The 14,529-nt window shown below is 38.7% G+C and overlaps 1 protein-coding gene across 1 annotated transcript in view; it reads left to right on the forward strand.

The window, feature by feature from the left end:
* Nucleotides 1-14,529, forward strand: part of SPTLC3 (serine palmitoyltransferase long chain base subunit 3) — a 146,520-nt gene that overhangs the window by 79,007 nt on the left and 52,984 nt on the right. The window contains exon 7 of the mRNA XM_081291357.1: nucleotides 12,233-12,338. Coding sequence (XP_081147483.1) covers nucleotides 12,233-12,338 — 106 coding nt within the window. The remainder of the gene's footprint in view (nucleotides 1-12,232; nucleotides 12,339-14,529) is intronic.

Below are 14,529 nucleotides of genomic sequence, written 5' to 3' on the forward strand. Positions count from 1 at the left end.
GGCATATCCATCAACTCAGACACTTAACATTCTTAGGTTGAGAACTTCCAAAATTATTTCTACTCATCTCAAGGCTATTTAGGTATCAGTCTTCCAAGACAGCCACCAATGATCCTCATCTACTATTATTTATTCTTTTTTTGTGGTCCTTTTCTGCAATGTATCAAAGTAGACAAATGAGATCAATAGACTACAGATAAAAATAATAAGGTTAAGATTCAAATATGTAGCTTCTGCCTTTCTCATTCTCTTTTGGGTCACTTATGTGGACATATGTGGACACTTAGGCAGCCTACGGAGAATAAGAGAGGACCCTTACTAATAACCTTATGAATGGGGCATTCTAACTGATCTCTGACCTCTGGAGCCTCCAGATGACTCTAACTCCAGCCAACATCTGATTGCAGCCTCATAAGTTTCCTGAGCTAGAATCACCCAACCACGTATCCCAAATTTCTGATGCATAGAATCTATAAGATGATTAATATTAATTTTAAGATACATAGAATTGAAGTAAATTACTACATGGCAATAGATAACTAACACAGTTTCTCTGGCCACCATTGCTGAGGCACAAGTCAGACACTCAAGTATGGCTTCTTACTTCCTCCTCCAGTAAGTTCTATGGAGCAGATAGAACTGTGTTATCCACACCACACAGTCACTGGCAAAGAACCCCAAATGGAACAGATTGGAGACTAACTTCAGCTATCAGGACAAGCCTTTCCTCGTCTGCATGAGGACAGAAATCATGAGAGCCTGTGAAACATAGGTCAGGAAGTAAAATGCAGCTTGGCTAATACTTTTTGACTTCTTCAGACACAGTTTCCTACCAACTAATGCAACATGGCCAAGAAGTGTAGACTTTGACCTTGGGAGCCTTTGGGGCGGTAACTTGAAGTACTTCTTGCACTGTTGTCCAAGATTGAAATATGAAGAGAAGACCAACACCTTCGCATCTCACAAAGTTTATGAAGAAGGCTTCTCTTGTCCACAGATACATGAAGTAGATGCCCACAATGGAAACACATCAATTTCCAAAGAAAATATTAAAACAAAAACTGCAAAACAAAGAATTTAACAAAAGCCATGCAATGGGAAGATTTCTAAGCAGAGCCTTACAAGGCAACTTCATTTTAAAAATTTAAATAAATCTTATCTAGCCACAGATTATCTTTCTGCCAGTTTCAACTGCTCAGCGATTATTCAGTGATACAAAGTAGTTCAACCTGCTCCTCCTGACCCAGCCCATGCCAGACATGCAGCTATTTTAGTATCTTCTCCTTTAGATTCCAATTCCAGGATAACAGTTCCACTGAAATTACTCTCAAGAGAGAACATAGTAACTATACCAGGGAGAAATCAAAGGAGACAGGGACAGTTAAAAAAAAAAAGAAAAGAAAAAAGTGACTTCATCAGTGAGGGGCAGGTGAGTATTGTGTGTCTCCAGATGTGACACCTGAGAAGTATTCAACATCATTTACATACAAAGGGTGCAGATCAGAACACCATCTTATTGTTAGACAACCCCAAATTAGGAATGCTCTATTAAAACAATAGAATTATATTCTCCAAACGTGTCAATAGCATAAAAGACAAAGAGAGGGTGAAGAAATGTTCCAGAATAGAGTCTACTTGAAGAGCTGTGACAACTGAGTGCAATACCTGGTCCTAGAATGCATTCTGTAAGAGATGGGAATAAATGCTTTAAAAGCGATTTCCAGACCAATGCACGAAATTGGAAGATGAACAATAGATTAGATAATATTAGGTAAGAGTAATATGTCATTGTTAAATATACTGAAGGGGATGTCTGTATAACCTACCCCTGCAAGCTTAGAATAGATTTTACAGTCTTCCTGCCCAGCTTCCCAAGTAGCCAAGATTATATGTGTGTACCACCAAGTACAACAGTTTTTACATTTTAATTTTACATTGTATAGTTAACAGAGGAGAATGTGTGATGAAGACCATATGGGGTTCATAAAGCTTAAAATATTACTATCTAGCTTTTTGAAGGAAGTTTGCTGACAGAGACAGGGAAGAGAGGGCAGCAAATGCAGGGTGCATTGTGGAGTAAATTACCACAGTGGACAATTCCTACTAGGATCTCAGGGAGATCTGAGCACCAGTGTAGATACCTCAGTGTTATCCCACCTGATAAGGGAGGGAGCTGGGGTATTTATCCACCAATTCCCATCTGGGATGAATTGAGGACTGTTCATTCCTCAGGCCAAGTATGTATGTGTCCACAGTAAAAAAAAAAAAAAAAAAAAAAAAAAAAAAAAAAAAAAAAAAAAGAAAAGAAAAAGAAAAAAAGAAAAAAAAAGTGTTCTTGTACAAAGAATGGCCTGTGTTTGCAAAAAGGAGCTGACATTGAAGTATAACATTAGAACATCCACAGCATTTCTTAACTCTGCTTGAGTCCAGTAATTCTAGATCACTTGTAGGACCCAGAAAACTGTATCCCCTTATGTAAAAAAAAAAAAAAAAAAAGCCATTCCAATGTAATGGCTATTGGAGTCCTATCCTATTGGTTGCTTAAATTTCCACTCAGAATGCTACAGTTTGGCCTTTGAATTCTTGCCAGCTAAATATTAGGAATATCTTCTTGCATTTTGTACTGTGGGAAGCTTCAATGAAATAGCCCATCCTCAGATTGACTCACTGACTCCCCCAAAACACTCTGCAGCTATTTTGCAGCCTAAGCTAAGGAACCAGATCATTTGTTTTCCACTGTGATTCTGCTGCATTTTGAAGAAATGTGCAACTTTGGGAAACACATTTTCTGGGCAGAATGTATTAACCCCCTGAGCATTTGAAGATCTCAAACCCTGGAGAGACTTTAATCCCCTGGAAAGGGCAGTGTCTTCTTCTGATATTTGGAGAAGTCAAGACTAAGTTACTTCTTCCCTCAACCTGCTCACATTACTGGTAATTACATATGATCTAGAGTCAAGAACAAGTCTCTCAAGCTTTAGTGTGCAGATGAGGCATCTGGGGGTCCTGTTAAAAAGCAGACTGTGGGCTGGGGATGTAGCTCAGTGGTAGAGCACTGCTCTGATTTCATGGGCCTAGACAGGGGCTTGAGACTCTGCATTCTGAAGAGCTCCCTGCTGATTCTGATGCTATTGTGCAGGACCACACCTGGAGCAAGCAGCCTTTATCCTCAAGTGTGTCACAAAGGATTTCTTAAGCTAGTCTTGCAGAAGAGAAGATGTCTCTTTGCTAAGAGAGTTGCCATGAGATAAGAAATCCAAGTGAGCCAAGAATTGGAGTGGTTAAAAAAAAAAAATGAAGAGGAACCAAAATTCTACCTAGCAGCAATTCAGGGCCAAGAGGAAGAAGAACAAAGAGTCTAGTGTTTGCTGGAAAACTCTGAGCACTGCCTCCTCTGTATAATGAGGGGTCATGAAGTTGTTTGCGTGAAAGGTCAAACCTATAAACATTGCTTGCACTCTTTTGCAAGTCATGGCCTTTTAGATCTCCAGGTCCGACTTGGGATCCTCAACTAAATTATCTTTTTTTTTTACATATTATTTTTTTTATTGGTTGTTCACAACATTACAAAGCTCTTGACATATCATATTTCATACATTAGATTCAAGTGGGTTATGAACCCCCAATTTTACCCCAAATGCAGATTGCAGAATCACGTCGGTTACACATCCACAATTTTACATAATGCCCTATTAGTAATTGTTGTATTCTGCTACCTTTCCTATCCCCTACTATCCCCCCTCCCTTCCCCTCCCATCTTCTCTCTCTACCCCATCTACTGTAATTCATTTCTATCCTTGTTTATTTTCCCATTCCCCTCACAACCTCTTATATGTAATTTTGTATAGCAATGAGGGTCTCCCTTCATTTCCATGCAATTTCCCTTTTCTCTCCCTTTCCCTCCCATCTCATGTCTCTGTTTAATGTTAATCTTTTCTTCCTGCTCTTCCTCCCTACTCTGTTCATAGTTGCTCTCATTATATCAAAGAAGACATTTGGTATTTGTTTTTTAGGGATTGGCTAGCTTCACGAAGCATAATCTGCTCTAGTGCCATCCATTTCCCTGCAAATTCTATGATTTTGTCATTTTTTATTGCTGCATAGTACTCCATTGTGTATAGATGCCAAATTTTTTTTATCCATTCATCTATTGAAGGGCATCTGGGTTGGTTCCACAGTCTAGCTATTGTGAATTGTGCTGCTCTTTATCCCTGTAGCATGCTCTTTTAAGGTCTTCAGGGAATAGTCTGAGAAGGGCAATAGCAGGGTCAAATGGTGGATCCATTCCCAGCTTTCCCAGGAATCTTCAAACTGCTTTCCAAATTGGCCGTACCAATTTGCAGTCCCACCAGCAATGTACAAGTGTACCCTTTTCTCCACATCCTCGCCAGCACTTGTTGTTGTTTGAATTCATAGTGGCTGCCAATCTTACTGGAGTGAGATGGTATCTTAGGGTGGTTTTGATTTGCATTTCTCTGACTGCTAGAGATGGTGAGCATTTTTTCATGTACTTGTTGATTGATTGTATATCCTCCTCTGAGAAGTGTCTGTTCAGGTCCTTGGCCCATTTGTTGATTGGGTTATTTGTTATCTTATTGTCTAATTTTTTGAGTTCTTTGTATACTCTGGATATTAGGGCTCTATCTGAAGTGTGAGGAGTAAAAATTTGTTCCCAGGATGTAGGCTCCCTATTTACCTCTCTTATTGTTTCTCTTGCTGAGAAAAAACTTTTTAGTTTAAGTAAGTCCCATTTGTTGATTCTTGTTATTAACTCTTGTGCTATGGGTGTCCTATTAAGTTCTCGAAACACTGGCCAGAGCAATTAGACAGACGAAAGAAATCAAAGGCATAAAAATAGGAAAAGAAGAACTTAAATTATCACTATTTGCAGATGACATGATTCTATACCTAGAAGACCCAAAAGGGTCTACAAAGAAACTACTAGAACTAATAAATGAATTCAGCAAAGTGGCAGGATATAAAATCAACACGCATAAATCAAAGGCATTTCTATATATCAGCGACAAAACTTCTGAAACGGAAATGAGGAAAAACACTCCATTCACAATATCCTCAAAAAAAAATAAAATACTTGGGAATCAACCTAACAAAAGAGGTGAAAGATTTATACAATGAAAACTACAGAACCCTAAAGAGAGAAATAGAAGAGGATCTTAGAAGATGGAAAAATATACCCTGTTCATGGATAGGCAGAACTAACATTATCAAAATGGCGATATTACCAAAAGTTCTCTATAGGTTTAATGCAATGCCAATCAAAATCCCAATGGCATTTCTTGTAGAAATAGATAAAGCAATCATGAAATTCATATGGAAAAATAAAAGACCCAGAATAGCAAAAGCAATTCTAAGCAGGAAGTGTGAATCAGGCGGTATAGCGATACCAGATTTCAAACTATATTACAGAGCAATAGTGACAAAAACAGCATGGTACTGGTACCAAAACAGGCGGGTGGACCAATGGTATAGAATAGAGGACACAGAGACTAATCCACAAAGTTACAACTATCTTATATTTGATAAAGGGGCTAAAAGCATGCAATGGAGGAAGGATAGCATCTTCAACAAATGGTGTTGGGAAAACTGGAAATCCATATTCGACAAAATGAAACTGAATCCCTTTCTCTCGCCACGCACAAAAGTTAACTCAAAATGGATCAAGGAGCTAGATATCAAATCAGAGACTCTGCATCTGATAAATTATCTTTTAACATAAGTTAACAATATAGAAAGCTTGCTACAAGGAGCCTTTTATATGCACTATAATTTTAGTCTCACAACTATATCACATCGCATCTGCTGTTATTTCCCCTTTATTATAGGAGAAGAGACAGAGGCACAAAGTGGTGAGGTGACTTGCTTAGAGACAGAGAGCTAGTTTGAGGCAGAGCTGGGATTTAAGCCCAAGACATCTGTCCTGGGCAAATACTTTGGTTCAATCCAGAGCTAAGAAAATCTGTACCAACATATTTGCCCAATATGTTTTAAAATGTAAAGGCACCAACTTTTCTGTGCACCAAGAATACTCGCAGTGATTTCATAGAAAATAAACTCCATAAAAATCACTTTCAGAAAAATATTTGTTTTGCTAGTCAAAGTTAGCCATTATGATTTTTCCCCAAAAGACTAAACAAGGGGAGGGGGCAATCTTCCTTATCACCATCATAAAAGAATAATTTCTTTATCATTCACATTTAAATACCTACTCATAATTATCCCACACTTGGGCTGAATCTTAAAGGATTAAACTGGACAAATCTCCAAGGGAACAAAAGAAGTAATAACAAGGAGCAAGAGAGGAGAAACACTAAAGAGTAGCATTCATTCATTATCATCTATCCATTTTTTAATTTATAAAATATCTGTTGAGTGCCTATCCTATGCAGATGTGAAAATGTTTTTGATCAGTATCCCATGGAGTAAGAACCAAAAAGCATCTCTATCTGGGCAAGGAGGTGCACGCCTGAAATCCCAGGGACTCAGGAGGCTGAGGCCAGAGGATAACAAGTTCAAAGCCAGCCTCAACAAATTAGCAAGACCTTGTATTAAATTAATTTAAAAAAAAAAAGACTGGAGATGTAGGGATGAAGCTCAGTGGTAAAACTCTCCTGTGTTCAATCCCCATGCCCATGCCACTCCTAAAAAAAAGTCTTAATGCAGCTGGAGATAGGTTTTGAGAAGCCCTGAATGATAAAAGATAAGCCACCAACCACACCAGGAAACATACACAAAGGGGAGGCAGAGGAGGCAGGAAACCAGGATCTCCTTCTTCTGAAAGAGAGACAAGGCATAGAAATGGGCAATGAAGGAAGCCCTCACACAAAATCCAGGCTTTCAGTGGAAGCAAAAATCCACAACAGGAGACAAATGGCAAAAATATGGGAGGAGGAATTGTGTTGTCACTCTACAGTAAAAAAGGAACAGAAATAAGCATCCAGTTCTCATCCTCAGGAAGATACACTTAGAACTACACCTAATCTGCCCCTCTTGGAAGATTCTGGTGCCCATGCTTTCAGATGCTGTCTTTTCTCAAGATCATATCTACAGCTTTCGCACATCTAGCAGTCTTGCTGATGTTATCAGGGCTTTGAATTTAAGGACAGGTACAGGCTCGGGCTTGCCGAGTATATGTGTCATCCAAGCCTGATTGCAGTTTTCAACACATCTTTGGATTATTCCAGATATGTAGTAATTCAGCAATCCAGTTGACCATATCTGTGAAAGACCAGGCCTGTTGTACCAGCCATGGACCATAGCCTCCACGTTTTCATTTTTGATAGTTAAATATTCACAACCATCTTGTCAGGTCCATCCTCTTGGTTCTCCACAGAGCAAAAGAAACCTCCCTGGTGAGTCAGATTTTGTGGTGAGTAACATCTAAAGCATTGTTGATGCTCAAACTTAGAATGATCATAATCACATAGTATGTCATTATGACTTTACAACAACTTTGTACAATCGTGTCGTGTGCCTTGATAGTGTCAAAAATCATTCCTTTATTTGAATTTCCACATCTCAGAGTTTTCTTATAAGAAACACTTGGAACTACAAGTTTATAAAACAACAAAAATGGGCTTGTTGGGGGACTTTTTTTTTCCTAAACAAATTTGGCATTAGTTTGCTCTCAAAAAAAAAAAATCACCTAGTCATTCTTCCCTGTTTCTCAGAATTGTTGTAGGGATTAACATAATGCTAGAATAAGGGACGTAGTAAGTATTACTACTTAAAGATCCCTCGAAGATGTTAGCAGGTGGCTTGGGAAATGGCACAATCCCACAAGGTCTACAGAACATAAATCACAATCCCCTGAATCCTACGGGTTTGAAACTGACACACAGAGACTTGCAGAGCAATACTTGCAGAACCAGAGAGGAAACTGCCTAAGCAAGGCTAATGTGGGTACAGAACTCAGGCTGAGTGAAGTCATCCCTTTCCCTGTCCAACTTCTGTGATTCTAGGTCAGTGATTTTGTCCCTCCCAGGGGAAACCAGGAGGGAAAAAAAATCTCTGATTTTTTTTTTTTTTTTTGTATGCAGATAATACAGTATGTGCACACTGGGGGTTTTGTGAAGTCCACCAAAAGCCTCTCTTCATGGAATTTGCTATTCAAGTGACAAATGATGAGGCACAGTTTGGGAGGCACTAGGAATCCTTTTGGTTTCATTGGGGAAAAGGCATAAAATGTATCATGTCACTTAATGGCTTATTTTCATGTTCTGCTTGTTATTAAAAGAAGAGAGAAACTTCTCTGTAGGACTAGTGGCATTCATTTTAAAACTAGCCCTGTAGAGGGCGTATATGACGTTTTCAAGGGGAAAGAAAAAGCCTGTGGATTTACAGATTTTTCAAAATCTTGCAATATCCATCTTAAAATGATTGCAAATGTAGTTCACTTGAGCTGGTTTTTATAAGGATGGCATTCGAGTCATCCACATCATGTATCATTTCTATACAAAACTTCCAAATTTCAAGTTCCGAAAGGAAAAACATCCCTTAAATAGAGCATGTCTTTATTCATTCAGAGGCTAACAGCCTGCCATAGATGGAGAAAAGGGACACAAGTTCCTCCAATCACATGGGTTCTTTCAACATTTTAGACACTCAGTCTACAGCATAAATGACAATAACAACACCAGTGAGGGTTGATGACCCTTGAAAATTTGACAGAGCTACTTTTTGTTTCCTTGGCTGCCATCTAGTGATTAATGATAAAACATGCACCCAAAAAAACATTCAGAAGAGATAGACCTGTTTTTGAAACAAAAACAAAAGCACAGATAATTAAAGAATTGTCACAGACAGTTGGCAATTATCCTTTCTAATAATTTTTACTTATATCTAAAAGTGGTCTTTACTTTTATGAAAAGAGAATCGATCCAATAATCCAATATTGATGTGTCCCTAATATTTATACTTGGACTTTGGCTAGAAAGATACAGAAGAGAAGGCCCCTGTCTTCCAGGGAGGAGAAATGTTTAAATCAATAATTAGTATTGTTATAGGTGCTTAAAAGAAGAATAGATGAGTCGTGAGGGGCACTGAGGAGAAAGCCCCATTATTGACCAGGAACTTTTGAGTTGATGTTTGAATGATGAGTGGAACTGTTCAGATAGACAACAGGAAGAGCTTGGAGACTGTGTGTTGGAGAACACTGAGAAACTATGTCGGAAAAATATGCAGAGGCTAAACTAGAAAGGGCCTTTTGAGATTGTATAAGGTCCCTGTTGTTATAACAAATAACCTAAAAACCTCAATAGTACATAAAAATCAGCACTTATTTCTCACTTGAGACTGTAGGAGGGTTGGGATAACTAAGCCCTGCCTGTCTTTTTTTTTTTTTCTGGGACCATCCCGGGACTAGTGGACTAGCCTGGGGATTTTTTCTTATCAAGACACTAGCAGAAGCTAAAGAGAAAGAATAGAAATATATGAGGCCTTTTTCCAACCTGTATTTGGAACTAGCAAACTGTCTCCTCTTTACACTTGATTAACCCAAGATATTCACTTGGCTGAACCCCAGTCAAGAGGCAGGTTGTCTACCTTTTTAGTAGGAAAAAATGGCAAAGTCATATAGCAAAAAACTCAAATGAAGGGAGAGTGGGAAATAAGTCTAATAATGCAATCTTCCATGAGTTCCATCTTAGAAATGTTGGGTTTGAGATACCCACGGATTTGTCTAAAGAATTATAAAGTTGGAAAACAAGTTTGTAACCCAGAACAGAGATCTGGCTTGCAGTTAAGCATCCAAGAGCTCTAAGAACCCAAACATGCAAACTTCTGGGCCTCATCTCACACCAACTCTCAGGAGAGAGTCAATCTCAATAGAAACATCAGGAGTCTGCATGCTGATCAGAACCCTAGATGATGTATTCTGTTCACACTGAGGGTGGAGACCACTGGCAAATAAATGACAAAGTAAAAGACAAGAGATGAACATCAAAAAGAACAGTGATAGAAAGAAGAAATAGCTCCTATGAAGGACACTAGAAATAGTGGGAAGAGGGATAACAGAAACCAAAGAAGAATGGTGTCCAAACACTAGAGGAGAGAAACTTAAAGCTAAGTACAGGCTGAATTATATCAAATGCCACTCGTATGTCTAATAGGACAGGATTGGGGGGAAAGAAGCCTATAATTGTAAAAGCCTCATATATTTGGCAATTAGGACGTACTTGATGCATAGGAAACAATACTGATGCCAGGCATATCATTAAACCTGTTTTGCAGACAAAAGGAAAAAATAGTGGCATGAAATAAAATGAAAATCTACCATCTCTTTCATTTCTTTTTTTCACGGATTCCCATGTTATCATTACCATTGATTAATTCTGTAACTAAACAGATGTATCACCCAGAAAGTTAGTCTCTGTATAATTAAAGAAATAAAAGTGACATTTTTTATCTGTTGGTTCACATATGATGCCAAATGTGATTGATGAAACACTAAAAAGGGGCTCTTGCCAATATGTAAGGCCTTATTTATTTGAATAAAGAATTATTTCTTCATTTCTTCATTACTTCATAAAATACACTATGAGTTTTCTTAAGAAGATCAAGGATGTCAAAGAGTGTGTTAGAGCTAAGTCTTGGATTTCCAAGAGCGCTTTCTAGAACATAATGCTCCTAGTTACATGTCATATACTTTTTCTGAATGTCAGAGCTCAAGATAGTATGTTGGTGCTGGTGACAGGTTGTGAGACACAAAGAAACCAAGGTTTCCTTTGCAAAAATGTTCTGAAACTGAGCCAGCAAAATCTGATTTATCCAAGCCTACTCCTATTCAGATGAAGGCACCTTATTGAATGTACTTTGCTCAAATGTACTTGATGATTCTCTCTCTCTCTCTCTCTCTCTCTTTCTCTCTCTCTCTCTCTCACACACACACACACTCACACACACCAACACACGCTCACACACACACCAAATAGCTAAGTTGATAGACAAGTTCATCATAATCTCTCAACCCAAGCCCAGCCATCTACATCAAATTGCAGATAAATGAAATGCACTGTTAATTATATTTGTCAGTAAATGTTAACAAGGATGATCTGCTGGACTTTCCTCCTTCTTTCTACATTATCATGGAGTTTGAGAAGATAGCACATGGTTTTCACATAAAGCAGTAAGGGTAGCAGTCACAAATGAGAATCACAGTACAGACTATGAGGTCAAATCCTGACTTTGCCATGTATGATCTAGACCTTGGGTAGTTTACCAAACCCCTCTGTGCCTCAGTTTCCTAAATCATAAAATGGACATATTTTTAGTACTTTCTTCAGAGGGTTCTTATGCAGATTAAATGAACTTTAACAAAGAATGAATGGGCTTGGAAGGGTGAATGCACACATACAGGACTCAATAATCAGGAGCTATTATTAATGTGTCCAGAACTCTGCAAATATATTTTACAAAGGAGGACTAATTATCCTACCCTCTTATAGTTTTGAAATTTCTAAGATTAAAAGATGTCAAAAATCAAGCCCCGCCAGGCTTGATGGCACATGTCTATAATTGCAGTGGCTCAGGAGGCTGAGGCAGAAGGATCCTAGTTCAAAGCCAGCTTCAGCAACTTAACAAGGCCCTAAGTAACTCAGTGAGAACCCATCTCTAAATAAAAAGGGCTGGGGATGTGTTTCAGGGGTTAAGCACCCCTGGGTTCAATCCCAGGTACCAAGAAAAAAAATCAAGTCCCACAGCAAAGGAAGTGAGATCCCTTACCAGCAAAGTCGCCATGCCATGAAAACTTAACTAAATCCTAGTATGCTAGTCTGCACAATACCTGAGTGGGAGTTACTTGTATCTCTCAGAAGTCATTTTAACCTGACAACAAGCTTTAGCTTAAGAGATGCATTAAATGTAGAATTTCAAGCTCTTTAATGTAGCAGAAGAAACCGTTAAGAGCCTTGGAAACCACGCACCTTCAGAAAGGGTTGACTCTGCCTGCTCATACAAATCCAGCTATTCATCTCAAGAGAGTTAAGTTTTACTAAGAAATAGAGTTCTGTCGTCCCTGGTGTTCTCTGATTCTAACTTAGTTCTCTGAAAGTTCAAGTCTGAGTGTGAACCTAAATTACCTGACAACTTCTTAGGAGAGAAAATGAGGGAGGGAAAGAAAAACCCTCTCATGACTCAATTTCTCTCTCTCTCTCTCTCTCTTTCTCTATCTATCTATCTATCTTATTATTATTATTAATTTTTTGATTATGTAAAGATATAGAAGACTTAGAGAAGCTCCTGAGAGAAGCTATCATCTATGGTCAGCCTCGAACCCGCAGAGCTTGGAAGAAGATTCTCATCCTGGTAGAGGGCATCTACAGGTATGTAAATAACCACAGCCATTTTAACACCCATAGAAGGGATGATCGATGGGGGGAAACTGACCTTTCCTAGGTAAATGAAGAAACAAATTAGGTATGGATATTATGAAAAAAAACCTGAAACAGAGTTACTTACGGGAGTTGTCAGTCCTTGGGTCTCCATCTTTTCAATGACATTTTGCATATGGTGGAACACCTTGGAGGTTCACATGCTCTTGAAGCCTTCATCAGAAGTGTTCTCATAATTAATTTGTGTTGATTCTTTCCACTACCTTTACCTGCCCTGGGGTTTTAGACATCTTTTGTGACTGAGTTACTCAACATCAGAATGTTCCTTGCCTTTCCTCTGTAATATTAATTTCAATCAGTGGCCCCTGATTCCGCTAACTAGACAGTGCATTCAACCACCAGCTGCTTTCTGAATTTGGCCAACTTCACATTCAGTGACTGGCATCAGAAGACAAAAAGCTTTCTCCAGAGCCAAGGGAGGAGGGAGGATGGCAGTGTGATGATCTTAACATTTTAATATATGCTCAGGATCAAGTTTTTCTGTCTCCTTTTAAGTTGGGCAAACACTAAGCCATTCATAGCTGTACTTTTATATTTCCGGTTATGATATAAATTGATTCATTCTCTACCTAAACGAATTATCATTGTTAAAATGAAAATCACATCTAAGCATTTTTTTTTTTTTTTTTTTGCTGTTGGGTTTCCTAATCCATAGGCCAAGGAAATATTATCTTGGAGGTACCAATTCCTACCTAAATCAATTCTCAAATAATCTTAATGTTAGAGTATTCAAGGGAGAGATTTACTATGAAATAATGATAGAGAAGTGAAAAATGTTAAAAGGAAAGAAAGGCTGTTTAACCTTCCAACCAGGAGGAGTATGACTGCAAAGGAGACTTAAGAACTAGCTACCTTCAGCTGGCTAGTCTGATCAATCCCTGCACGTGTTTCTCTTACATAAGTAATGTGTTAGTCAGCTTTACGTTGCTATGACCAAAATACCTGACAAAACCAACTTAGAGGAGAAAAATGTATTTGAGACTCACAGTTTCAGAGGCTCAGTCCATGGTTGGTCACCCTCATTGCTTTGGACCTGAAGTGAGGTAGATTATCATGGTGGAAGGAAAGTGGCAGAGGAAAGCTACTCACCTCATGCTGGCCAGGACGCAGAGAGAGATGGGAAGGGGCTGCAGGGAAGACAAACCTTTCCAAGACACACCCCCAGTGAGCCACCTCCTCTAGGCGTACACTAGCTGCCAACATTTAACCACCCAGTTAATCCATTCAAACCAGGATGGACTGTTTAGTTTACAACTCTCATAATATAATAATTTCACCTTTGAATATTCCTTATTAACACAAAAGCTTTGGGAGGACACCTCAGATTCAAACCATAACAACTGAGAAACAAATAACTAAAGAAATACACTACCATCCCTTTTAGAAACAGGCAAATTCTCCCATATTTAAAATCATAATGATAATTATGATATTTTTTAAAAATTTTAACTCTAGTACTTGCCTCCCAAAGTACTGCTGTTCTGAATATTCCCAGAGCTAGTGAGGGGTTGCAAAGGAGGCTTTTAAATTTCTCATAGCCTACTTCCTGCATCACCTATCATTACCTCCTAAGGTCCCATTACCCAGCAGTGTGGCACTAATACAGAAGTCTTTGGGACTCTGAACTAGTGGTCCTCAACTGTCCCCAATGTAGGCATATTTGGCAATTTTCAGTTACTACATTTGCAATAGGATGCCGCTGGTATCTAGTGGGGAGAGGCTAGGGTAGCTGCTAAGCATTCTGCAATGCACAAGACATCAAGAATTATCTAGCTCAAAATGGCAGTAATGCCAAGGTTGAGAAACCCTGCTCAATGCTCTATAGGGATACGGCTGCATCAATGATTATAGCGGCACAATTCACAATAGCTAGACTGTGGAACCAATCTAGATGCCCCTCAATAGATGAATGGATAAAAAAAATGTGGCATCTATACACAATGGAGTATTATGCAGCACTAAGAAATGACAAAATCATAGAATTTGCAGGGAAATGGATGGCATTAGAGCAGATTATGCTAAGCAAAGCTAGCCAAGCCCTAAAAAACAAATGCCAAATGTCTGCTTTGATATAAAGAGAACAACTAAGAACAGAACAGGAAGGAAGAACATGAGGAAAAGA

This window comes from Spermophilus citellus, assembly GCF_964194105.1.
Source record: "Spermophilus citellus genome assembly, chromosome: 4".
Taxonomy (NCBI): domain Eukaryota; kingdom Metazoa; phylum Chordata; class Mammalia; order Rodentia; family Sciuridae; genus Spermophilus; species Spermophilus citellus.